This window comes from Tenrec ecaudatus, chromosome 5, assembly GCF_050624435.1.
Source record: "Tenrec ecaudatus isolate mTenEca1 chromosome 5, mTenEca1.hap1, whole genome shotgun sequence".
NCBI classification, from domain to species: domain Eukaryota; kingdom Metazoa; phylum Chordata; class Mammalia; order Afrosoricida; family Tenrecidae; genus Tenrec; species Tenrec ecaudatus.
In genome coordinates, this window is record NC_134534.1 from 181,573,350 (window position 1) to 181,601,199 (window position 27,850).

Sequence of the window (27,850 nt, forward strand, 5' to 3'; positions counted from 1 at the left end):
TACTGTGGAAAAGATTTATTAGTCTGTACAAGTTGGTTTGGGTACACTATTGGCTACCTGTTACAGTAAATTCTCAAGAGTTTCACTGAGCCGTGTGCCATTCTCAAATTGCCCTTTGGTGTTTTGTTCTGGTTTTCCTCCTCCCACACCTCAAAATACAGAGAGGTCTGTGAGTATCAACTAGCCATTACAGAAGCCGTAAGATACCGATATTCAGAAACATTATACACGTTATAACTGAGGTACTTGGACAAACACTACCAACGTTTATTATGAAAAAAGGGGAGTTGGTTTTAAAATTCGTAAGAACTACGTGAGTTAACATAAATACGCTACCCACGTCCTTCCAAAACCAAAATGGGGGAAATCTTTACTGTCACTCTGCCAACTGCCACAGACCAAAGGGTCCTGAGCCGTGTACATGTCACGGAACGAATGCTCGGGTGACGCGGAGCTACCCAGTGGAGTATATGAAAAGACCGAACTTCCTAACATATCAATGCTGCTTCAAAGGCGTCATCAGAACAGACAGACGTTTAATTGTAAGTTGGCCGGGGCTACTCTCTGTGAGCAGAAGTTTTCTTAATACTAAGAGAGAATCTGTCCGCCAATATCCTAGAAAAGCTGCGGAATCGTGCTCCTTGGTGTACCGGAAGGAGATGCGCCAGGTTTGAGGATAGAAGTCGAGCTCCCAGTGGGTCCGGGAGGCCAGGTTCCAAGTAATTCAGTAATCAATAGGAATATTTAAGCAAAAAAGAGATCAAAAGCAGACCTTGTATCAACATATACTAAAATAGATGGATTTTTTTAACATTACATGATAAACGTAAATCATAAAATCAAATGTACTTCTAAAGGGACACCTATTTTATATATTTTTTTAAAATGGAGACTGCAAACTGTGCATGCTTACCGTAACATTGCCTGGGAAAGCCAATGAGTGGAATTCCTGCAACTACTTACTGTCATGATACAAAACAAATTATGTGCAAACTGCAAGGTCCCTAAAAGAGCAGTTAGAGAGTTTATGTACAGGAAGGATGTCATTATGTGACCAAATGTGTCCCCAGAGTTTATAGCACAGCGCAGTAGCCGCCACACGCTCCTCCACCCTGGCCTTCTTCTCTGTGTGACAGCTTCACGCCTTTATTCTGGTTCTCGCTCTCCCACAGTCCGGGGGTCTGGATGATCTTTTCCACCAGCTCCTCAAAGGCACACTGGACGCCATCACAGGTTTTTGCACTTGCCTCTGAAATTCAAGGAGAAAGTCAGGGCCCACTCTTTCCCAGCCAATAGGCCTGTGTGGTTTCTTCCCCAACAAAGGACCAGGGTAAGTGTCTCAAGCACAAAAACAATGGAGCGAAGAGCCAAATCAACAGTCTCGCCACACCTGCAATAGGAATGAATTTCTCCAAACTCTCAAAACAAAAGCAATTTAAAGTACACTCTTTAAGTACAGTATCTGCCCAGTTTTATTACAGAATTATCAATTGTAAACCCTTATTCAAATATCATGCCAGAGTTTTCTTAATTTTCAGTTAATTCTTAACACTACCCCTGAAACAAATATCATTGTAGAATTGGGAAATTGTAGTTCCCAGTGAGAACATTAGGCTGGTTATTCTGGGGAGGCCATAAAACAGCTCCTTGTGCTGGATCAAGTAATCTACAACCAGGAGAGGGGTCCCGTTTTAGACTTATGCCCACGAAACTCCCAAGAACACTCAGCACTATATCGTTCTTATGAAATGCTATTTTAACCCCTCACTCTTTTAAGATAATTTTTATTTCCTCATGTCGAAACTCCTTTATCTCAGCTGATGATCCAATTTTATGTTGAAAATACTGAAACAGTCTGGCCAGCAATGTAATCATTCCATTCACAATTTTTTTCAATTTTTCTCCATGTGTATCCTTATGCTCTGGTTTCTCTGAAACCAAATGCAGCACTTCGACTGTCCGAGTGACCCAATGGCAGGCAGCATGGTTGGCAATGTCCTGATTAGTAGCAGCCCAAGAAGCTACGAGGCCATCGGGCTCCTTCTAATTAGGCCGAGGGACTTACCACACTCAGTGGCACTGACTCGATTCTGACTCATTGCCACGCCGTGGGATACAGCAGAACTGCCCTACAGGCCTTCCAAGACTATAACCTTTATGGAGCCAAAGTCACCCCAACCTCCCTGCCGCCGTGGAGTCAATTCTGACTCACAGCGACCCTACAGGACAGAGAAGAAATGCCCTTTTGGGTGTCTGCGGCTTTAACTCTTTACAGCAGTGGTTCTCAACCTTTCTAAGGCCACCACCCTTTCATACAGTTCCTCATGTGGTGGTGAACCCCCAACCATAACATTATTTTCATTGCTACTTCATCACTGTAATTTTGCTACTGTTGTGAATTGGGTGACCCTTGTGAAAAGATCATTTGACCCCTAAAGGGGTCATGACCCACAGGTTGAGAACCACTGCTTTACAGTAAAAAGCCTCATCGTTCTCCCGTGGAACAGCTATTGGTCTCAAACTACTGACTTTGAGGTTAGTAGCCCAACACATCACTCACTGTCAACAGGGCTCCTCATCTTTACGGAGACAGGCTGTCACAGCTTTCTCCAGTGAAGCAGCTGGTGGGTACAAACAGCTGAACCTCTGGTGAGCAGCCAAGCACTTTAACCGCTGCACCACTAGGTTTTTTTATTTACTCAAAGCCAGCAGCAGCTCCATTGGGGAAATAGGACGCTATCAACTGTCATAAAGATCTGCAGCCTTGTCGACTGCAATCATCTCAGTGGCAGTGGGCTTGGTCACGTCAGGGGGGAGGGGACTGGAGATGGCAAACTTATTTTGTAAAAGGGCCAGAGCAAATCTTTGAGGCGGTGCTGGCATAGGGTCACAAGCTTTCCACTCTACCACTGTGGCACGTAGACAACTAAGCAGAGGCCTGGCAGGTGCCAGTAAAAGCAAGGCCAGATATGGTCCATGCCTTAGTCCGCCAACCCCGTCCTGCAGTGCTTCGGAAATATTAATGTGCCTATGACCTGCACAAAAAACTTGTGAAAATATAGCACTAATTGGAAAATGTGGGGGCGGGCCTAGGAGTTGACATTTCTAATACTTAGTGCTGCGGCGCTTACGCCTGGAGCAGCAGAGCCCCCTCAGCACCGCACGGCTCCAACACCATCACTGTGAGCGGCTTCTCATGAGCCCTCTTAGACCCAAGGAGGCAAGGCTTACTGGTGTCCTGCCTGGCTTCATGTAACGCCCTCCGATTGTATTTTACAGAAGGAATGCTAAAGAACTTGATGCTATGAGATTTTTATAGCAAAAGACAACTATAAACTAAATAAATGTCCCTTATGGGGGGTAGTCCTTACGAGCTAGGCTGCTATCTCCAAGGAAGATGAGGTTTTCTACTCCCATAATGAGCTAGTCTCAGAAATCCACAGGGGCAGTTCTACCCTGTCCTACAGGTTTGCCAAGAGTCAGAATCAACTTGATGGCAGTAAGTGTGTGTGTGTGGTGTTGTGTTGTGTTTTATTTTGTTGGATGGGGGTTGGTATGGTTTATAAGGAGTCCAGGTAATGTAGTGGGTAAAGAGCATTGGGCTGTGAACTGCAAGGTCAGCAGTTCAAAACCACCAGCTGCTCTATGGGAAAAAGGATGAGACTTTCTACTCCCATAAAGAGTGTTGGAAACCCAGAGAGGTAGTTCTACTGTCCTGTAGGATCGCTATGAATCAGAATTGACTCGACAGCAGTGAGTTTTTCTGTTTATAAAGAGATAATTTTAGCAGAAACTCCACTTTTAGAATCATTTACTAATAAGGAAAGGATAATTCTCCATAACCTACCTATAAACAACATGGAATGCTTGCGGGCAAATTTCAGACCTTCATTTCGATCAACTTCACGATTTTCCTACAAGATAAATGCAAAGATTACGACAAGCTGAGAACTTATCGTGTCAAAATGCTACCTGTTTGCCTTCTTACCTTATCGATTTTATTTCCAACGAGCATGTTGACTATGTCATTTCTCGTGCAATATGTTTCCAATTCATTTAACCAATTATCCAGTTTAACAAAGGTGTCTCTCCTTGTAACATCATACACTGAAATGAAAGGTTGGAGTGATTGATTAGAACACGTTAAGCATAAGAAGTAATGTTAATGTACTTCTGATGTGTAGCCAGGAGCTCATTACTGCACCAGCCATTAGTGGCTTTGCTACACTTACAGATCAGGATGGAAAAGACAAGTATGTTTAAAAGAAGAACTTCAATGTGACTGACAGACATTAAGGCAGAAATGAAAATAGAGTCTGTGTGTCACCTGAAAATTATTAATTTGTTCTTATTCATAATGATAAAATAAGTTTGTACATATTTTTAAATGCTTTAGCTTATATATGAAGCAGATATCAAAGAATGATATTTGAATTTAAACATCTATGACCGTATTAGTGTGTTCTTGTAAGGACCTCGTATTTTGAAGCCCTCTGATAAATGCTTATCACTAATAGACAGATGATATGAATCGATCCACAGTTATACCTTCATCAACATGTGATTTTCAACCAAATAAATTAGTCTGACCTTTATTTTTAATTAGTAGGCAAACCACTAAAAGAAAAAAATGACCCTCACAGATTATGAAAATTTAAAATTTTTATAATCTATAATAAAGATACATATATTTTAAGTGGTGTATTAAAATAAATACTTACCTAATATAACACCCTGTGCACCTCTATAATAGCTGGGAGTTAATGTTCTGAACCTTTCTTGACCAGCAGTATCCTAAAAGTGCCAATCAAGTTTTGTTAAATAAAGCAAATTATAAAGAGCAGTGTCTTAATATACTGATGTAAGGAAGCAAGTCAAATAGAGTTATCAAAGAGATAGCAAGGCACAGCTCATTTGAAACAGAGAATTTAAATAGATTAGTTTATTTTGCTGGTAATTATTACCAAATACATAAATACTGATTCATCTCAGAAATAGGTCCCTAAATAAAAGTTTTCTACCTATGAGTTGGCAACAACTCGATGGCAGTGAGTTTGCGTTTTTGTTTGTTTGATCAGTCTAGAGTTAAGAATTCTGCCACACCTGAAGCTCACTTCACTGAAAATAATGACGGTCGTTCTCAGTTTCTGGCCACACAGGGAACCTTGGTCGAGGGCAAGAGTGGAGCACCACTTTTTTGCCAAGAACCATGTGGATATTTACATCACTCGAAGGCTATTAAAAAATACCAACTTAAAAATTAGCCTGCTATATTTAAGTCTTTAATTAACTCACCCCAAATGTGACAACTGGCGCCCTGGTGTAGTGGGTTACGCATGGGGCTGCTAACGACAAGGTCAGCCGTTACTAAGCACCAGCCTACTCTATAGGAGAAAGATGAGGCTTTCTACTTCTGTAAAGAGTGACTGTCTTAGAAACCCACAGGGAAGTTTTGCCCTGTTCTAGAGGGTTGCTATGAGTCAAAGTTGACTCGATGGCTGTGAGTTTGGCTTCATTTAATGTGAGGCCTAATCTATTTTCTTTGGTAAAGCATGTAATGTTCACTGGTACTGATGGTCTCACGGCCCTGTTGGTCCCGAGGGCAGGACACTCTCCCCTTTCCCACTGCCCCCACCCCCACTCATGTAGGGTGTGAAACCAAGCAAATCCAAACAGTGTCATGAAACCAGCCCTGACGCATAGGGATGTTGTACCGAGCAGACAGCCTCATCTTTCTCCTTTGGAGGGGCTGGTGGGGTTAAGTTGCTTCCCCCAAAGTTAGCAGCCCTATGCTCAACCCATGGTGGCATGAGGCACCTTTCCTATTCATATATAAATATGTATCTCAATTTTTACAAGTACATGTGGAAATGAGATATGTGGAATAGCATATTATTAGAAATTATACGTGACATATAGTTAGCTACACACACTCATATGCAAGGGGGGGTGTCAAAAACTGCGGGAATTTTTTAAAAGAGATCAATTATTTTCTACAAGCTTTTAAAAGCCACCGTGTACTGTACAAATAGATAATTATATATTACATTATCAAAGTACATGAAAATGTAGAAACTAGATATATAAAGTGGCATATTTTAATAATATCTATTGACCAATAATATTTAATACATAATATGCAGGTAGACTACACATAGAAGATATGGACAAAGGCACTAAATGCCTTAGTTAGATTATTTTTGGGCCTGGCTGTTTTTATTCAGTTAATGAATGCTACATCATTTAGGCCTAACATAAGGAAATTTATCTAGCAGACCAAATGGATTACCGTAACGACTGGATTTACAGTCACATGAAATGAAGCCAGTACAGAAAGGCTGAATGTCCAGCATTAAGAACAGTATAGGTCCTAAGTTGGCAACCTCAAATTTAATAAATACTTCTATGAAAACACATGAAAAATAAAGTGTTCTTCTAGGTACCACTTCATCCCCCTCCTCTACTTGCAACACGTGCCTTTGGTGTCAGCTCAGTGGAGCTATGAGAGACCCACATTCTCTAAGACGGGCCCTCGTTTGTATGATTTGTTCTATCTTGAAATATTATGAAAAGAACACACGCTTGCAAAACTTATGTGAGAAGGCTGCTTCATCTCTCAATCGTACAATACAGCTATTTACTTTATCCTTTAGTCAGTACTAAAAATTGTTCAATACAATCTGTTCATTCACCTCCAGAATACTACACAAATTGATTCCTACCTTTTTTAAAAGGATAAACTCAATAATTGAAAATATATTTTTTAAACTCTTACCCATATTGCAAGTTTGGCTTTATTTCCATCCACTGAAATTGTCTTCACCTTAAAGTCAACACCTTGAAGAAATGAAAAATCCTATAAGCCTCAGATGAAACGTATTTTTAAAAACAATTGCCAAGAAAACCAGAAAATGTAAAATACACTTACATTCAAAATACATTTTAAAATACTAGTGCTCAAAATTTACATTTCAAATTTTTAGATATTCAGATGTAATGATAAAAGTGTCAGTGAAGTTCAGCAGGTTAGGATTTAGTCATGGTACATAAAAACCAAATGCTTACAGAATTTGAACTTTCATCTACCAACCTACCTACATTTCTTCCAAAAAGGGAGAGGAGGGGAGGGAGGAAATATTATATTTAAGACTGAATATGTAAGGGTGCTTCAAAAAATTGGAAATAAGAGATAACAGAATTTTCCCTAAGACCTTTTGGAAGCCCCTCACGTGTAGTGCAGGTCAAGAGCCGGGTTCCCAGTAGAGGAAGTGGCCCGTGGCTGACCTGTGGAGGAGGCGCTCGAGTGGGGGTCTATGCTGGAGCAGATGGGGCCACCAGGAGGCTGAGTCAGCATGACTGACGACAACTCCGCGGGAGGTTGTCCAATGCTAGTTCCAAGTCTAAATCTAGGAGCTTGGAGGAGGGATAAAAATAAAAGTCTTTCATTTCTGGTCTGTGAAAATCTGTTTCATTTATGGCTTTTGAGTGGCCACTGAGGGCCATCTGTGGGTCTCTCTCTGTCCAGATGAAAATCAAAAGCCTTACAGAAATAAGCACCATATATACTTGAGTATAAGCCGACCCAAATATCAGTCGAGGCACCTAATTTTACCACAAAAACGGCATTTAAAATGTGCTGGAAAAACTCGGCTTCTCCTTGAGCATATACGGTAGTTCAATGGCCTGTGCAAACACTAGTCTTCACAACCCTGACACCAGAAGAACTAGCTGGTGCCCAGCTAACACTACCAATTCTCTGAAAGGGAGCAGAGCAGTCGAAGGTCCTAGAAAGAATAAGAAACGAAAATCATGGACAGAAACGAAAATCATGGAAAAGAAACCAGACTACTGGTCAGCCAGAGACGAGTGGAACCCAAACCCCAGGCAGCACTCAGGAGCCCTCGGGCTGGAAATAAACTCACCTCTTTGGCTCAATTGTCAGCCAAACAATAGGTTTATCCGTAAAAATAACACTAGTGAGATACACACTTCTTAGAATAATTAACCACGTGAGATCAAGAGGACAGCATTTACCCCAGAGCAAACTTCAGAAAGATTAGGAAACAGAAAGAGATTAGAAACAGGAAACCAAGATCAAAGTTGGATGTGATGTTCCCTTGTAGGGACTGCAACTAACGACACGGATCAAAATGTCTAAGACCCGTTCAATGAAAAGTTTACTTCCTCTCTAAGGCTTCATTAACTCCTCCGCTTTTAAAAGAAATTATTTCTTTTGCTTGTTTTAATCTTAAAACACTTCTAAACCACACCAAACCAAACTCATGCCATCAAGTCAACTGTGAGTCCTAGCAACGCTGTGAGACAGTGGAGAACTGCCCCTGTGTGTCTCACTCCTGACATGAGTGCAAAGTCTCATCTTTCTCCCATGGAACAGCTGGTGGTTTTGAACTACTGACCTTGCAGTTAGCAGCACAACAGGTAACCCACTACACTAGCTTTATATAATACAATCAATGACCATTTGCGACTGCACAGTTTCAAAAAGATAATTTGGAGAATAAAACAAAAGCCCCTCTAAGTAAAATAGGCACCCAAAGTTCTATAAAAAGCTTGTAGAAGTACAAATTAAGTCACAAAGGGTTTGAGCACCAAGAGCAAAAACCAAGGCCACTGCCATCAAGTCCATTCTTTCAGAGGCCCCTACAGAACAGAAAACAGCTCTTCTGGTATGTGAGGCTGTAAATTGTGACATGAGCAGCGAGCTCATCTTTCTCCTGCTTGAGTGACTGGTAGATTTTACCTGCTGACCTATGGCTAGGGGTCTAACACTCAACCCACTATGCCATTTACGATTGAACTCACTGCCTTCGAATGAGTTCTGCCTCACAGCGACCCTAGAGGATAGGGTAGAACTTCGCCTGTGGGTTTCCAAGACTGTAACTCTTTATGGGAATTTTTGAAAGCCACAACGTTCTCCCTTGGTGGTTTGTGGTTTTGAATCGCTGGCCTTGCAGTTCACAACCCAACAGGTATGCAGTGTGCCACCTGAGCTCCTGTCATTTACAACAGCAGCCCTCGATGCCTAGCCCCGTCCCAGAAAGGAGCTGACACACACCAACTGGCTTACATGAGCAGTAACTGTCCAGGTGTCTTTCAAAGCATCAAAAGGACGTGCAGTCAGCTGCACTGGCCAAAAAGAAAATGCAAGCCCATGAAATCTGGAAGCAACTTTCAGATCTCATTATCCTGTCACAATTAATTCAGAAATGTCCCTCACACAGTAAATGCTTAACAGACTACATGTCACTAATATGCGACTATGTAAGTAACTCTCGGGTGAATTCTGATGCGTCATTACATGCACAAATTAAGTCATGAAAATGCACACTCAAACTGTACTTTACACCAGGTCTTTCTGTATGTCAGAGATTAAAGGACACTCTGAAGTCTTGGGCCAGGGTGATAAGGGGTTGATAAAGCCAGGACTAGAATGGCTGGGCAACAATCATTGAAAGAACGTTGCTCATTACAGAAACCAAAACACTCACTGCCGTCAGTCAAGGCGAAGCTGACTCACAGCCATCTCCTGTAACTGTTTACAGAGAGCCCAGTTTTTCTTCTGCAGAGCTGCTGGTGGTTTCGAACTGCCCGCCATGTGGATCACTGCCAATGCATAACCACTAGACTACCAGTATGTACACCACTATGTAATGTGACATCGTTACACAGATGAAAGAAAAATTAAGTATGAAGTTTCTTTACCGCAAAACAAAAAAAAATTCACATGCTAAATAAGGTTGTATTCACCAGGCAAAGATCAAGTAACATTACATTACCAAAAGTGGCACCATATATATAAGCAATATGAAATTATTTACATTTTCTTTAAACACACAGAACATTCTGATGAGGAAAATAAATGATTCAGACATGTCTTATCATTGGTGGAGGTACTACAGAAAGCCATCTGCCTTCTTTATAGGATGTTATAAATGTTTATGCCAATAAACATGACAACTCAGGTGAAATAGACAACTTCCTGGAAAGAGTGAAAACTATCAAAATTGAATCAAGAAGAAATAACGTGAAGCACCTTAAATCCATTAAAGAAATTGAATCCACTGTTAAAACATTTCCATAAAGAAAAACTCAACTCAAAGGTCAAACCAAACCAACTGCCCTGGGGTCGATTCCAACACAGCAGCCGTCTGAAGAGAGTCTAACAGCTCCCTGGAGTTTCTAAGACTAAATCTGTAGAGGAGCAACCAGCCTCATCTTTGCCCTACAGAGTGGCTGGTTGGGGCTGAACTACTGGCCTTTCAGTTATCAGCCCTGCGCTTAACCTGCTGTGCCACCAAGGTTCCTTGTGGAGTAAACCATGAAAGGAAGAAACATCTACTCTAAACAAACTGAACTTTTATGAAGAGGAACTACTTCTCTAGTTACTCTCTGAGTCCTACACTACCCTGAGACTACAGTCAGAAAAAAATGTTACCAAAACCCAAATCTACAGACTAATCTCTCACAAACATAGATGAAAACCCTAAACAAAATTTTATTAAGAATCCAAGTGTTTAAAAGAGAACTACATCATTACCAAGTGGGATTTACCCCAGAAATGCAAAGTTGGAATGGCATGGAAAAATCAAGGTGGATATCACAATATTAACACTGAAAAAGTTTCAGATCCTCCCAAAAGACACAGGAAAAAACTTCCCAGCAAATTTGAATGGCGAAAACTTCCTCAATGCTAACATCATATGTGATTATGAAAGACTGAATGCTTCCACCTGGACAGTGGGAGCCAAAAAGCCATCAACTGTGGGAAGCCGCAGCTCTCGCGAGATGTGGGAAGCCACAGCTCTCGCGATGTGGGAAGCCGCAGCTCTCTCCGCCATTACAAGATGGCACCGGGCAGTCAGGGCGGTGGCCCAACTAAGTGGTAAACAACCACTTAGCGCATGCGCACTGCTGAGATGACGTAGTCATAACTCCACCCTGGAGTATGCAAACGAAGGTTCTGGAGAACTCCAATCAATGCATGAGGTTTTGGCAAATGCACCAATCAAGGCACAGCACGTCCCCATAGAGCATATATAAGCAGCAGTAGTTTGGGGTTTCGGGGTCTTTTTACTGCATTTTGAAAAATTAAACGCCTGTGGAAGAATCCTGTTGTGGCGCGTCCTTCTTGCTGGCGAGACTGAGCGCGCGACAGTCAACTAACACCACTTCCACTTAACACTGTGTGGGAGTTTGTGAGCTAGCACAAGGCAAGGTATAGGAATAAAAGGCAGCCAGGTTGAAAAGGAAAAATTATGAAAATCCGATGTAATCTATTTAAAAAGCTACTAAAATTAAAAAGCAAGGTTAGCTGCAGGATGTAAAGTAAACATATCAAAGAATTAAATGTTATTTGTACATACGAGCAACAAACAATGGAAAATTTCATCTTTTCAAATGCTTTCTTACATCGAAAAACATGAAATACTTAGAAGTAAATCAGACACACGTGAATGGATCAAACAGTGTACATTTATACATTGGAAGACAACTCAGCAATAAAAACGAGTAGACAGTTGATAGGCGCTATCACTTGGATGACGTATGCAGTATTATTGTGATGTGAAAGAGTCTCTGAAAAGACTGCACGCTCACTTCTAAAGATCTCTGCTCGAGCTATGCTTCTTCCAAGACCAATTTGTTCACTCATGTGGCAGATCATGGCACATTCCATATTCTTCACTACTACCATAATTCAAATGAGTCAACCTTTCTCTGGTCATCCTTATTCATTGTCAAGCTTTTGCACACGTACGAGGCAAATGAAAATGCCGTGACGCGGGTCCGGAGCACCCGAATGTGGCATCATTTGAGCACTACAAAGGGTCTTCACCTGCAACAGAATGAAACAGGAAGCATACCTTGCGCCGTGTACAAGAACAAACTCCAGATAGATCAAAGACAATTGTAAAGACCATCAACAAAAAGTTAGGAACAGACTTGAAGGAACCTGTTACAAGGCATAACCGCAATGCCAAACAGAATGAAAAATATGCACTATACAAGACAAAATAAAGAACAGGGACCTGCTAAAAAGAGAACATTTATATACCTCAAAAGATTTCATCTAAAGAATTAAATGAGAAGCCACATATTAGGACAAATTATAGTAATGATATATGAGCTGATGGGCTAATCTCCAAAATCTATAGAAAACTACAACATCTTAACAAGAAAAATACACACAATCCCATCAAAAATTAAGACATGGATAGCCAATTTACCAAAGATGACATCTAGGCAACCAACAACCATATGAAGAAATGTTTGTATTCATTAGCAATAAGAGAAAAACAAATTAAAACACGATACCACCCCATACTAACATTTATAGCAAAATTCAATGAACAGAAAATAATAAATGCTGGAGAGGATGCAGAGGAAGGAACATTTTTATATTATGGGTGGAACAGAATTGTACAACCATATGGAAATCAGTATGGTAATTCCTTAAACAAATGCAAATCCAAGTACCTATGATCTAGCAACCTATTGGGTATACAAAGAAATCAAGAATACAAAACAGACATATGCATACCTATGTGGAAAGAACTAAAAACTCCAACTATAGAGGAATGGATAAACAAACTCTGGTACATTCAAACAATGGAATATTATGCATCAATGAAAAACATTGACAATGCACTTCAACGCTGCAAGACATGGACAAAACTTGAGAAGATTATGCTTAGCAAACTTAGTCAATCTTACAAAGATAAATATTGTTATTAAATTAAAAGGAAAAAGCAAGGAAAACAAAGCATGCTTTTACACCAAAAGAGAAAACTTCTTGACAACTTCCATCTTTTCTCCATTTACCATTATGTTGTCTATTGGTTCAATTGTGATGCTTTTTGATTTCTTAACATTGATGGTAATCCATGACATAGTACATTAATTGTGTAAATCTGCTACAGAAGACCTGGGTAAAGTGTTGAAGAACAAAGGAGGCACTTGGAGAACTAAGGCGTGCCTGACCCCATCCAGGGTATTTTGAATCGCCTCATATGCAAGTGACAGACAATGACTCAGGAAGATCAGAGAAGGATCAATGTACTGAACTGTTCTGTTGGCGAAGAATATTGGGCTGCCAGAAGAATAACCACATCTGTTTCAGAAGACGTACAGTCAGAGTGCCCTTTAGAAGCAAGGACGGTGGGGCTTCCTTCCGTGTTCTTTGGGCATGTTACCAGGAGAGACGAGTTGATGGAGAAAGACAATGTGCTTAATAAAGTAGAGAGGCAATGAAACAGGAAGACCTTCAAGGAGAGTTACTGACAGACACAGTGGCTGCAACAGTGAAATCAAACACAACTACAATTGTGAGAATAGCACAGGATTGGGCAATGTTTCATTCATCCCAGCGTACACATGACCACTATGAATCGGAACCAATTCATGGCACCTAACAACAAGCATTTCCATATTATTTCAGCACCATGTCATCTGTGGTTAACATTTGTAAGAGAAAAAAAACCACAGAGAGGGTATAAAAAATTAAATAACAGTTGTAACCCAGTTTACTAGTTACATAATTTCTATCGATGAAGATATAGAAGTGTAGGGGTGAAATCTAGTTTGTCAATCAGGTCACAGCCTGATGGTACCTCCTTGTGGGTGTGGCCTTCTCACAAGGCGTCTCCTGCGAAGCACCCACACCCCTGCCTTCACCTTCTTGCCTGGGAGGCATGCTGAGACCTGTGATGCTTCTGCCGCCATTGGATCCACAAGACTTTTCACCCACTGGCTTGGTATTTCCCTGCATTTTACATCATTGCACGTGGCTGCATGAGTCTGAAGAGGAACTTAGGGACCAGTAGCGGGCTAATGGGCTAGAGGAGTTGGACTGGGCTGGGATGTTTTCCTGATAATATAGTTTCTTGATCTAAAGGTCTTTCTTACACATAGATGAGTGTCATGGGATTTGTTTCTCTAGTCGACCCAGCCTGACAGAGACAGGCATATAGTGTCAGGTAAAGAGGGCAGGTGTCCGAACCCTTGTTTGACTCCATTGCTCCAACTCTCAGAACCAAACCAGGGACAGAAAAGCTCTTGCCATGAGCACAGGAAACCCATTCTGCTGTTGTAAGGAGGATTTGGCGGGGAGGGGGGCTTAACCTCAGCCTGGACTTCTCAACGTCAGGAAGTAAATGTTGCTGACTCTGAGCTGTGTGACCGTGGCATCCTCGCCATACTGTTTCCCAAGCGCACCCTCCTACTGGATTGCCACTGCTTTTGGCAACAATCACCCTTATTTTGTGGCTTGGGGTTTTAGCTGTCTTCCAGTTGAGTGAAAAATGGGAGTTGGTATTTTAAGTTTTCCCTCTCTTGTTGCTTTTGGATAATTGCCAGAAAGCAAAAGAAGAAAGTGCCAACTTTATATTACCATCTTCAAACCCAAAGTCCAACAAGTCTCACAACAGTTCTACAGGACAGAAACTTGTCTCGCTGTCTTACTAGAAGATAAAGATGAGCTCATGCTAATTCCACAAGCCCATTAACTTTCAGTTTATTGTTTTTATTTTTCAAATCCATGTGTGTATTGGTGATAGGCTTGCGCAGAAAGTAATCTGATACTTAAAGCCATTTTTTAGATATTCATGTCATGGACCCAAGCCCCCTTTGTGTTGCCCTCTGTGTCCGCAGTCCACAGCAGAGGGGCCGTACCTGATTTCCTCGGGTTTTCCTATTGCTATGAGGCAGGTCAGGCATGCCTCCACCCTTAGTCTGCTGCTGATCAATTCTGACACCACCTGCACCTCCCACAGCTCGATTACTTCTTTGCTGGATTCAATGTTCCAATGGCCAGAGAACTCACAGACAATACTCAACGATTAAGTCATCAGTCAAAGGTGACTTGATAGCAGTGAGTTGAGATTATAGGTATTTTAAGTCAAGATCAGTAGTCAGCATCACCTGCCCTCCTCCCCCCAGGTCTTCAGCTACTGATGACAAAACAATAAAATTTAGAACATAGAGCTCACGACAAGGCTTAAATCAGATTCTTCTTCAGTTGACTAAAAATATGGACCCTAAAAATGGGAAGACCAGAGATTGCCCAAGTGACACCTCTTCAACAAATGCTTGCCTTTTGTGCTAGAACTATACTGACATCACTAGCAGTACATGACCCTCTGTTATTGGAGACACTGGATTCCAAGCCCAAAGGATCTCCCTGTAGTAATGAATTCACAGAGCGTCTGTGTGCCCGCAGAGGGAAGCAACAAAGAAGTCTAAGCAGCTAAGGTGCTTCCATGGAATAGATCCCTTTGTGAAAATGATTAGAAATCAGGCCATCAACAATACATATGAATTTGGTTTGGTCTTCCCACCCCTCAAACCCCCAACAGATGCAAAATGTTCAAAGATAACAATACTACCTAGCAATGTTGTTTCACCCTGAAATAATAAGCATAGCGAAATAATTTAACAGAAACTGTTAGGCAAGAACTTTTTCCATTATGATTAGTTTACAATAACTTAATGTCTTCCTCTCCTATAATTTAAATGATTTTAATTATTCTACCTCTAAATCATAAGTCTAGTTTTAAAATAAATTTGGTTATCCTGATTTTTTGAAATCATGAAAAAGAAATTCCAGAAATCTTAATTACTAAACATTCTTATTGTAAAAGAAAATCTGTCTTACCCTGAAAGCAAGAATCTGTGTATAGTATGTTTCAATACACACTGACTCTTAGTTGCAGTACATTACTACATCACAGCTTTTTTGTGTGCTGATTATACAGGGACTCAAAGAAAACAAATCCATCATTTTTCACATTTAAATCATGTACAGAGATATTTAAGTATTTTAATAAGGAAGATAATAGAAAGCAGCCATTAAGTAACATTATTCACCTTTACCAAGTATTATCTATTAGTGAACTGATTTCTTTAATCCAAATGCAAGGATTTGGTTGCACGTGAATGCTAACTGAAAGGCTGGTGGTTCTAACCCACCAGTCATTCTGGGATACACACGGCATCTGCTGCCATAAAGGCTTACGGACCTGGAAACGCTATAAGGTAGCTCTACTCTGTTGCTATGAGTTGAAATTGACCCAACAGCACATTAAAAAACAAAATCCAAATGCCCTCGCTTTTCACCCCGTGTCACTATTTGAAGTCCTCAGATGTATGAGTATTTCTCTAATAAAAATGTGGCTACCTGGAAAACACTCCTAAGGGCCAGCAAACAATCCCTGAACTAACTACAAACTCTTCTTTATGAATGTGTTTGTTTTGTTCTTTGTCAGTGGTTTGTTACTGTTGTTTTGTTGTCTGGTTATATACTGTTGCCTTGTTTTCCTCTGTCTTGTTTTCGTGCATGTTATTGTCTCCACAGGTCTGTCGAAATAAGACAGGCTGGATGAACTATCTGGAGGAAAAACAACGGGACCGACAGTTCCGGGGGGACTTGGGATAGGGGGAGGTGGGGGGTAAGGAAGTGGTGCTAACAAACACAGGGGCAAGGGAAAAACATGGGACCCAAAATGGTAGTGAGTGGGGAGTGGCAGGCCTGGTAGGGAATGATCAAGGGTAAGGTTACGTAAGGAAGAGGTATAGCTGTAGCCCAGGTGGTGACAGAGCATGGTAGTGGGGCAGGAGGAACGTCAAAGGAGATGGAGGAAAGAGCTAGGATTCAAAGGGCATTTATAGCGGTCTAGATAAAGACATGTACATGCAAATATATATACGAGGATGGGGAAATAGATCTATGTGTCTATATTTATAGGTTTAGTATTAAGGTGGCGGAAGGACCTTGGGTCTCTACTCAAGCACTCCCTCAATGCATAAATACTTTCTTTTATTAAATTGGCACTCTATGATGCTCACCCTCCCGACACAACGGCTGGAGCCAAAGTGGGTGAACAAGTAAATGTGGTGAAGAAAGCTGATGGTGCCCGGCTATCAAAAGAGATAGTGTCTGGGGTCTTAAAGGCTTGAAGATAAACAAGCGGCCATCTAGCTCAGAAGCAACAAAGCCCACAACAGCCTGTGTGATCACGAGGTCCCGAAGGGATCAGTTATCAGGCATCAAAGAACAAAAATCATATCATTGGCTGCACACCTCCATGATACGATCGCTGAAGACAAACGGGTGCATAAGCAAATGTGGCGAAGAAAGCTGATGGTGCCCGGCTATCAAAAGAGATAGTGTCTGTGGTCTTAAAGACTTGAAGGTGAACAAGCGGCCATCTAACTCAGAAGCAACAAAGCCCACATGGAAGAAGCACACCAGCCTGTGCGATCACGAAGTACCAAAGGGACCAGGTATAAGGCATCATGCAAAAAAATATATATGTATGTATATATATGTGGGTATGTATGTATATATGTATGTGTGTGTGTGTGTGTGTATACACACACCATAGTGAATGAAGGGGGAAGTACAGAGTGGAGACCCAAGGCCCATTTGCCGGCCACTGGAGATCCCCTCACAGAGGAGTTTAGGAGAGGAGATGGGTCAGTCAGGGTGCGATATAGTACCGATGAAGAACACAGCTTTCCCCAAGATCCTGGATACCTCCTCCCCCCAACTACCATGATCCGAATTCTACCTTGCAGGAATGGATAGGCAGAGGTTGTACACTGGTGCATATGGGAGCTGGAGGCACAGGGAATCCAGGGTGGATGACACCTTCAGGACCAGGGGTGTAAGGGGCGATACTGGGAGAGTAGAGGGTGAGTGGGTTAGAAAGGGGGAACCCATTACAAGGATCCACATGTAACCTCCTCCCTGGGAGACGGACGGCAGAGAAGGGTGGGGGGAGAGTTCGGATAAGGCAAGATATGACAAAATAACAATCTATAAATTATCAAGGGCTCATGAGGGAGGGGGGAGCAAGGAGGGAATTGGGGGAAAAAAGAGGACCTGATGCGGAGGGCTTAAGTGGAGAGCAAATGCTTTGAGAGTGATTAGGGCAAAGAATGTACAGATGTGCTTTATACAATTGATATATGTATATGTATGGATTATGATAAGAATTGTATGAGCCCCTAATAAAATGTAAAATATGTATAGATTATGATAAGAGTTGTATGAGCCCCTAATAAAATGTAAAAAAAGAAAAAGAAACCAGAAACGGGGGCGGGGGGTTGGCGGGAAGGGGAAAAAAAAGGAGCTGATCCCAAGGGCTCAATAGAAAGTAAATGTCTAGAAAAGAACGATGGCAATATATGTACTAATATGTCTGATATAAGTAATGGATGAATGGTAGCAAGAGTTGTAAGAGCACCCAATAAAATGATCTAAAAGATAAACAAAAAATGTGGCTATTTTATCTTTATGAAAATCAGTACGAGTGGTGTGACTATGTATGCTGCCATTTCTGATGACTCCACTTCTAATGGCTGTTTCTATAAGAGGGAGTCTTTTGGTGACTGAAGTACATGTTCACAAGTCAGTCAAATGTGGGGATGTGTCAGAAAACCATGTGCTATTAAAGTAGCAAAAATAAAGGTTGGAGATACAAGATGGTCCTCTGGTTTCTAATCGTCTCCTAATGTCACTGTTCAGAGCCCTCCAGATTATTCCTAAGGCCGTGCTCAAAGATTACAGAGACTGTTACGACACTGGTCCCAAAGATTCCGGATGGCCAGTGAAATCATGCCACTTCACATGAACATGCTATGCTGAGAGACAAAACAAGATCAATTTTCAGGATGAAATTGGGTACAGTCACTGTAGGCTAATGTCCAAGTCATTTATATTTTATAATAATATACATTTTCCTATAATCTCTGTATATGTTCTTTTCTAAAATGGTATAACATACTTAGATGACAAATCTGGTATGGTTTCTGTATTAGAGTAGAAAAGATTTTATCTGTTTCACCAAAACCAAACTGTACAAGATTTGTTACATGGAAACTTTGTGTTTATTTTCTCCTGTGTTCATTTCCCTTAAATTTACAATATACATGTTTAAATAAATATAATTAACTTTAACTTTAAAAAAATACAAGGTCTAATTGGGAAATAAAATGATATAAATTCTTATCAAGATACTACAAACTTTTAAAAAAATTTTAATCGTTTTATTGGGGGTCAATACAACTCTTATCAAAATCCACATATACATCAATTATGCAAAGCACATTTGTATATTCATTGCCCTCATTATTCTCAAAACATTTGCTCTCCACTTAAGCCCCTGGCATCAGCTCCTCATTTTTTCCCCCTACATCCCTGTTCCCTCCTCCCTCAAGAACCCTTGATAATTTAAAAATTATTATTTTGTCTTATCTTGCCCTGTCCGACGTCTCCCTTCACCCATTTTTTTGTTGTCCGTCCCCAGGGAGGAGGGTCCCATGTAGATCCCTGTAATTGGCTCCCCCTTTCCATCCCACCCCTCCCTCTACGCTCCCAGTATTGCCACTCACACCACTGGTCCTGAAGGGATCATCCGCCCTGGATTCCCTGTGTTTCCAGTTCCTATCTGTACCAGTGTAAATTCTCTGGTCTAGCCAGACTTGCAAGGGAGAATTCGGATCATGATAGTGAGGCGTGGGGAGGGGAAGCATTTAGGAACTAGAGGAAAGTTTTATTTTTCATCGTTGCTATATCGCACCCTAACTGGCTCATCTCCTCTCCAAAACCCCTCTACCAGGGGATCTCCAGTGGCCTACAAATGGGCTTTGGGACTCTACTCCGCACTCCCCCCTCAATTTTGTGTTCTGATGATGCCTGGTACCTGATCCGTTTGACACCTTATGATTGCACAGGCTGGTGTGCTTCTTCCATGTGGGCTTTATTACTTCTGAGCTAGATAGATGGCTGCTTGTTTACCTTCAAGCCTTTAAGACCTCAGACGCTATATCTTTTGACAGCCAGGCACCATCCACTTTCTTCGCCCCATTTGCTTATGCACCCATGTCTTCTGCGATCATATCATGGAGGTGAGCACACAATGATATGATTTTTTGTTCTTTGATGCCTGATAACTGATCCCTTCAGCATCTCGTGATCATGCAGGCTGGTGTGCTTCTTCCATGTGAGCTTTGTTGCTTCTGAGCTAGATGGCTGCTTGTTTACCTCAAGCCTTTAAGACCCCAGACTCTATATCTTTTTTTTTTTTTACTCTATATCTTTTGATAGCCGGGCACCATCAACTTTCTTCACCACATTTACTGATTCACCTGCTTTGTCTTCAGCGATTGTGTCGGGAGGGTGAGCATTATAGAATGCCAATTTAAGAGAAGAAAGCATTCTTGCATTGAGGGAGTGCTTGAGTGGAGGCCCAATGTCCATCTGATACTTTAATACTAAACCTATAAATATATGCACATAGATCTAGTTCCCCATCCTCATATAAATATATTTACATATGTATATGCCTTTTTTAGAACTCTATAAATGCCCTTTGTCTGAGGCTATAACTCTTTTTCGAGGTAGAAATACGCATCTTTCTCCTTCCGAGCAGCTGGTAGTTTAGAATTTCTGACCTTGTGATTAGCAGCCCAAAGCCTAACCACTACACCACCAGGGCTCCTCCCAAAACGGCCACAAGTTAAAAGGAACTGTTTCCCCTAAAAATAATGCTAACTCGTATCTTCCTCTTTATACTCTTCTACTCATCAGATCTTGATATTTTAGAGCTGAGAAAGAATACATCCTCTCTCCCCCAAAACTCAATTTATTGAAAAAGACTACAAAATCAAACAACTTGCTCAAGACCGCACAACTAGTTTGAGGAAGAGTCATGACTACGGTTCAACTCCATCTCAGTTCACCTACCTTACAATTAATCTAAACTGTCTCTTAATACCTTTATATTACTGTCAACTCTCCAAGCTTGGGGCACCGAAATATTTACTCCTCGCTTTTCACATAGCCTAAAAGCTACTGTGGCAAATCAGTAGCTGAAAGACTGCTTCTTTCAGGCAATCTAAATTTCCTTTTAAAAAGACATTCAGCTATCATTGCACCTAATGATCCCTACTGACTAATATAGAGACGTATGCTGCTTTTCTAATACATGCCAGGCATTTTGGCAAATGATAAAAATACAAAATTAAAGCACTGGATAGTGCTTTATGAAGAGAGAAATGCAGTCTGTGTCAATCAACAATACTAGACAGCATACAATCAACACTCAAACAACTGTGTTACTGAGACAATTCACAGCCCAGGGAAATAAGTGCGTGAACAGATAACCGTAACATCAACAGGATTAATAAAGTGTCATGAGACAACAACAAAGGGAGTCGTTTTTGCTTGGTGGCCTCCAGGAAGAATTCATAGTTGTAATGGCACCAAAGTTACACCCTGAGAAAGAACTAAGATTTCAACTGACATGGAGCCAGATGAGGTCGTCAGGTGAGGTCGTCAGGTGAGGTCGTGGGAGCTAGAAAAACAACAATCTGAAGGCATGAAGTACGAGGCATTTCTAGTGCATTTGAACACAGCCTTACTTACCTATTGTTGCTGCAAGTTCTGGATCAAAAGTATCATCTGTGAACCTCAGCAGCAGGCTGGAAGACATGTTAAAAACAGATTAAGAATTTGACTTTTATTTCTTTACTGTTCTCACGAGTACAGTATTTTGTGACAAATTATCAGACACAGATAAGAATAGGTGTTCGGGGGTCTGACTCTTAGGAATTCTGCCGCAGTGTAAGGACACACAGCAGAATTAAATTACAAAACGCAATTAAAAGAATTCCCAGAGCAAGTCATTCACTAGAATTCCCAGACGCCATTACACAATTCCCTTGGTTGTAAAAAGTTCTTGCTTCGCTTCTTTTCACTGTACTGGATGTCCTTCTGAAGAAACATAGCACCATATTAAGCTTTAGTTGGTGTGAAGGAAGAAAATAAGAATCTTTTGGATACAAAAGAAAATAAAAATGAAAAGCGTAAAACACTCGAAGCCCAAGCGCAAACAGGAGTGAAGTCTAGTGTTTTCCTAACAACAAGACTAATGCGCGCATTGGATGACAAACTGCAGTAAAAAAGGGGTTGGCTACTGGGGACAACACTAGAGACAATGCAGGAATTGCGCCAGATCTGACCCCACCACACTGAGGCGGAACATAAAGGTGTGCAATAGAACAGCAAGGGGAGCAGAGCAATGAAGTCTCCAGAGAATACCAAAAATAGACTTTGGGGCTAAGACGTGGCACCCCCTCAGACTCAACCAGAAAACACTCCTAAAGGTCAACAAATAGACCTTGAACTATTTACAGGCTTTCTTTTTTTTTTGTTGTTGTTGCTGTTGTTTTATTTTCTTGCTTTCTTTTGCCTTGTTTTTTGTGTATATTATTATCTCTGCAGGTCTATCTTGATAAGATAGGCAGGGTAAACAATCTAGAGGAGAAAACAACTGGGAACTACAGTTCTGGGGGGGGGGGGATATTGGAGAGAGGAGGCAGGGGAAAGGAAGTGGGTGTTAACAAACCCAGGGACAAGGGAACAAGAAGTGATCTAAAATCAATGGTGAGGCGGGTAGAGGAGGTCTGCTAGGGCTTGATCAAGGGCAATGTAACCCAGAGGAATTACTGAAACCCAAATGAAGGCTGAACATGACAATGGGGAAAGAGGAAAGTGAACGAAAATAGAGGAAAGAACTAAGAGGCAAAGGGCATTTATAGGGGTCTAAATTGAGGCATGCACATATATATTTATATTTAACAATGGGGAAATAGATCTATGTGCATATATTTATAGGTTTACTACTAAGGTAGCAGATGGATATTGGGCCTCCACTCAAGTACTCTCTCAATGCAAGAACACTTTGTTCTATTAAACTGGCATTCCATGATACCTTCCCGACATGATCGCTAAAGACAAAGCAGATACATAAGCAAATGTGGTGAAGAAAGATGATGGTGCCTAGCTATCAAAAGACACAGCATCTGGGGTCTGAAAAGGCTTGAAGATAAAAAAGCGGCCATGTAGCTGAGAAGCAACAAAGCCGACAAGGAAAAAACCCACCAGCTTGTGTGATCATGAGGTGTAGATAGGATCAGGTATCAGGTATCAATAGAACAAAAAATCGTATCACTGTGAATGAGGGGGAGTGTGGAGACCCAAAGCCCATCTGTAGGCAACTGGACATCCCCTTACAGAAGGTCTCATGGAGGAGACGAGATAGTCAGGGTACAGTATAGCACCAATGAAACTGACAACTTTCCTCTAGTTCTTTAATGCTTCCTCCCCCAACTATTATCATCCCAATTCTACCTTACAAATCCAGCTAGACCAGAGGATGTACACTGGTACAGGTAAGAGCTGGAAACACAGGGAATCCAGAACAGATAAACCCCAATAACGAGAGTAGTGATACCAGGAGGGTAAGGGGAAGGCTGAGGAAAATGAGGGAATTGATCACAATGACCTACATATAACCCCCGCAGTGGGGGACGGACAACAGAAAAGTGGTGAAGGGAGACATTGGACAGTACAAGATATGAAAAAATAATAATTTATAAATTATCAAGGGTTCATGAGGGAGGGTAGATGGGGAGGTAAGGGGATAAGATGAGGAGCTGATACCAAGGGCTCAAGTAGAAAGAAAATCTTTTGAGAATGATGGCAACAAATGTACAAATGTGTTTGACACAATGGATGTATGGATGGATTGTAACTAGAGTTTTACGAGCCCCCAATAAAATAATTTTTCTAAAAAAGCGGTTGGAAGAGAGCACAGTGGGCAAAGTAGGCACCTCTGGCATATGCTGGTACACAGGATGCAACCAAGTTGGCAGTACGGAGCTCCAGGTGTTTAAGAAAAAGGCCGACGAGAACTGCTCCATGCTTTTAAAGTTACTGCCAGAAGAAAATCGACAAGGAGTCAGTGGGCATGATTAGGGTAGGAGACCATGAAAGATGCTAGGGAATGGTGAAAAAAAGAATGGAAGGATAGCCTTACATCTGGAATTATAGGCATTCAACATTTAATATCCACAATTCATTCAGTGATTTGGACGCTGTACAAACAACTGTGTCCATGGGGCACAGGGCACCCTAGCCCGGGGATGCGGTATGGTGCACTGCCACGGCTCCAGATGAGTACCTAGGCTATCTTCTTGGCTTAACCAGGTGCATGATGGCCAGCTCAACATTGACAGCCGGCCTGGGAAGAGGACAGTGCAGTCCAAGGATACCTAAGGCATGCAGGGTGCCTATCTTTCTACTGGCTCTCTGCTGGACCAAACTAGGCAAAGCTCAGGGACTAGAGCAGCGGTTCTCAACCTGTGGGTCACGACTCCTTTGGGGGTTGAATAACCCTTTCCCAGGAGTCGCCTGATTCATAACAGTAGAAAATTACAGTTATGAAGTAGCAATGGAAATAATTTTATGGTTGGATGGTCACCACAAGATGAGGAACTGCATTGTAGGGTCGTGGCATTAGGAAGGTTGAGAACCACTGGACTAGATGGATGGCGAGGGAGCTAAGACGAACCGGGGTTGGGAGTTTGGTTCTGTGCCTCTATTGCCTCCGACTAGGCAGCTTGCAGGCCCCACACAACAGCTGGGCAGAAGTGGGACTCCAATCTCAAGCCAGGGTCTCAGATACCTGGGTGCCCCCACCACAGATATAGCTATGCAGTTAGATGTTGTACAAATGATGTTAAGCAACACATACCTGATTTTACTTAATATAAAGTAGAAGTGTCAACTATTAGTTCTTAAAAAATAAAAGGAGGATAAGATGTTGGCACTTAATAAAAGAAAGCTTAAGATAATGAGCAGATATCTAAACTGGAGAAAAAAGTGTGTGAGAATGAGACTGTGATAATTGCTACCAACTTGTTCTTGTCCACAGACTGTATTGCAAGACACTAAGGCAGCCTCGTGGTTTCCAGAGCCACTGTCCCTAATTATATCTGAAAAAGCAACTCTACCCTTCCTGGGTTTTCATTCTTGTGCTTACTCTTAAACCAGCACCCGGAGAGCAAAATAAAACACAGCAGGGTGCCTGAGCGTGGCTATCACCATTTTCACTTACTTTTCCAACGTGAGTTAGAGGTGACAGCGCGACCGAGACTCTTACTAGACTACTTACAAGTCTCCTTCCTTCCCCAACACTAAACTTAAATTTTTTTAAGTATTTTATTTAAAAGTTCAATTGTCCAACATTTAAGAATTTAAAAAGTTATGTATCTGTCCTTGGTCAATACAGAAAATATTAATATAAAAACAGAGGTTAAAGCAATACTTTAGAGTTGTTATAATAATAAAAATACCATGGTAACAGTACAATAATGGTATTGGCTGTTGTTTACTGTACAACCAGAACACACTGCACATGGAGCTAGGGGCTCTCCTTACATAACTTCTAATCTTTCTAACCATTTTTATCAATAGCCATAGTTTGTCTGGAAGGGCAGGGAACAAATGATAAGAGTGCCAACAGCAAATTTTAATGAAGGTTCTGAATGGAAGTCAGAGCTTAACCAGGGTGCACTGTGCGGCCAGAAATGTATCTTAAATTCCCTAGTCAGGTAGCCTTTCCCTTCTTAGAGTTCTCAAAGTGACTAAGAATCACTGCCGTAAACGATGCACACCACATGTAACCCCTCCTTCTTTCAGTTAAAGGAATACAACAAATTAGTCTCCACGCAGAGCAACCAATGGAAGGAACGACGACCACTACTCCACTCAGAAAGCAAGTTAAAGGGCTCGGCTGCCAACATCATGCTGGTCATTGGAACCCAAGGAGGGGTGCACTCAGAGCTTCCATCCTTAGCCCCTCACCTCAACCAATCATGTAAATCTGGTTGACAGAAGCCAGCGTGCCATCTGTGGTGCTATTTACCGGCCAGAGGTGGTGAAGGTGTTCAAATGGTGCACTGAGCAGGTGCTAACTGACCACAACAAAACACAAAGCCATTGCCACTGCGTGACCCGCTCTAGGGTCCCTGAGACTGGAAATCTTTTCTCCATGGGAGCGGCCTCATCTTTTTCCCACAGAACAGCTGGTGGGTTTGAACTCCATACCTTGCAAGCTGGCAGCCCAGTGTCTAACCCACAGGGCAACTAGGCATTGAGAGCACACTGAGAGCAAATTAGGTCCAAGTAAATTTGTTTGCAAGGATCATACTACGAAGACCAATAAATCTAACGAACAGAATTTACTCTAAAAGGGGAACCTTATTAGGTTCACAATGCACTTCCAGGTAACTTTCCTGAAAAACTTAACATAGCTTAACTGATCACTCATGACTCCATTTAGAAGTTATGCCAGTCAACATGTATTGGGATGGACCTATGAAAATGACAACTGATCACTCTTCACTTCAAAAACAGCAACCTCGCATTATCTTAACTTAAATGACAGCCCCTCAAGACAAAAAGGTCACAAAGGTTATGGAATTCCTTGTAAAACAATGTCCAATGCGTTGATTGTAATCCTCAACTATGTCCAATGATAATGATCCTAAAACATCTTATTCACCTTTCAAGTATGAGCCCCACGAATCAGACAATATTATTGCTCCACGATGTTTCACTAATCTATGTCTGAGTATGTACAAGTCTATCCCTTCAATACGTGTAGTATGTCAACGGAGAACTATGAAAATCTATTGTCATACTTTAAAAACACAAAAGTCTACAGTGTGCTAGAAGCTGAATCTAGAAGTATTTCCTATAGACTTTTTGAAGAGACTTGTATGAGGTTTTGGAATCGACACGCCTCCGGGGTGGTAGATCTAACATAGAGCGTACAGCGACAAGCCGCCGAATGGGCGCACAAAGATCAGGATTGCCGAGACGCTAATGCTCACTATCAGGTGGCCAAAGATGACTTCACTCTGATCCAACTCCGGATGAAATCACAACTCTGGCAACACCCACACAGATGCATGGTTCACTGTATACTTTCTGGTCCAGAGTAATCCTTCCCCCCCCCCCCCCACACACACACACGGCCAGGGTCTGAACAAAAGAAAGAATGGAAAAGGTCGTGGGTCCTTTTATTTCCATGATGTGGCCGAATGAGAAGCCGCGACCACAGTTGGTCTTCGAAGGGGGCCCACAACCCACGCAGCGAGCTCTTAGGGGCATTTTTCAGGCACTGCCAAGGCCAGTGGAGCGGGTCTTCGCACGGCGGGGTCGGACGCGACACGGAGGGAGCGCGGGGTGTGCCAAAATAGGTCAGGGACGTGACACCGGGCGTCGCGAAACGTCCTGCGCTGAACGTCACGGACGAGAGAAAGCCCGAGCAAAGCCCTAACGTGACACAGTTACAACTGCCGGCTCGGGGGTGTCAGGCGCCCTGGACCCCGACACCCGGCTCCGGCCCGCCCGCCACGCCCCGCGCTCCGCAGCAAACCCCCGGCCGGCGGCCATCGGACTGTCGTTTGCTCCGGAGGCGATCGGAGAACGGGGCCCGGCGGAGGCCGTGCACTTGGCGAGGGGCCGCGCGGGGCAAAGGTCACGGGCGCGCGCAGCCGCCCGGCCGGCCCGGGCCGCGGCCGTTTACCGTTCCCGTCGCGGCCCACAAGGCAGGGCGACTCGGCCGCCCTCACGGCGACCCACGCACCGGCTACCGCGCCCAGGGCCGCCTCACCTGGACTTGCCCACCCCACTCTCGCCGATGATGAGAATCTTGAGGGTGGTCAGCACGTCTTCGTCCATCCTGACGCCGCTCCGCTCCCACCCAGCTGGCGGCCCCGTCCGCCTCGCGAGCCGTCACCGGAGAGGTCTGCCAGCGCATGCGCGCTACGCCGCGCCGTAGTTGCCACCTTCCCTTCCCGTCGCCCAAGCCCCTGACGCCCACTTCCGCCCGGACGTAGCTCTGCGCCTGCGCAAACCAACCCAAAGTCACGGGCCGCTTCCTCCTGGGCGTGGGCCTCGCCTGCGCAAGCGCGGAGG

The 27,850-nt window shown here is 42.5% G+C and overlaps 1 protein-coding gene across 1 annotated transcript; it reads right to left on the reverse strand.

Annotated features, from left to right (window-relative positions):
- On the reverse strand, positions 1-27,735 carry RAB18 (RAB18, member RAS oncogene family). Its single transcript, XM_075550374.1, has 7 exons — positions 27,546-27,735; positions 21,446-21,501; positions 6,776-6,837; positions 4,722-4,794; positions 3,989-4,107; positions 3,848-3,914; positions 1-1,249 (listed from the first exon to the last, which is right to left on the reverse strand). The coding sequence occupies exons 1-7, from the start codon at positions 27,611-27,613 to the stop codon at positions 1,074-1,076; spliced, it is 621 nt and encodes a 206-aa protein (XP_075406489.1). The 5' UTR covers positions 27,614-27,735; the 3' UTR covers positions 1-1,073.
- Between the last annotated feature and the right edge of the window lie 115 nt (positions 27,736-27,850).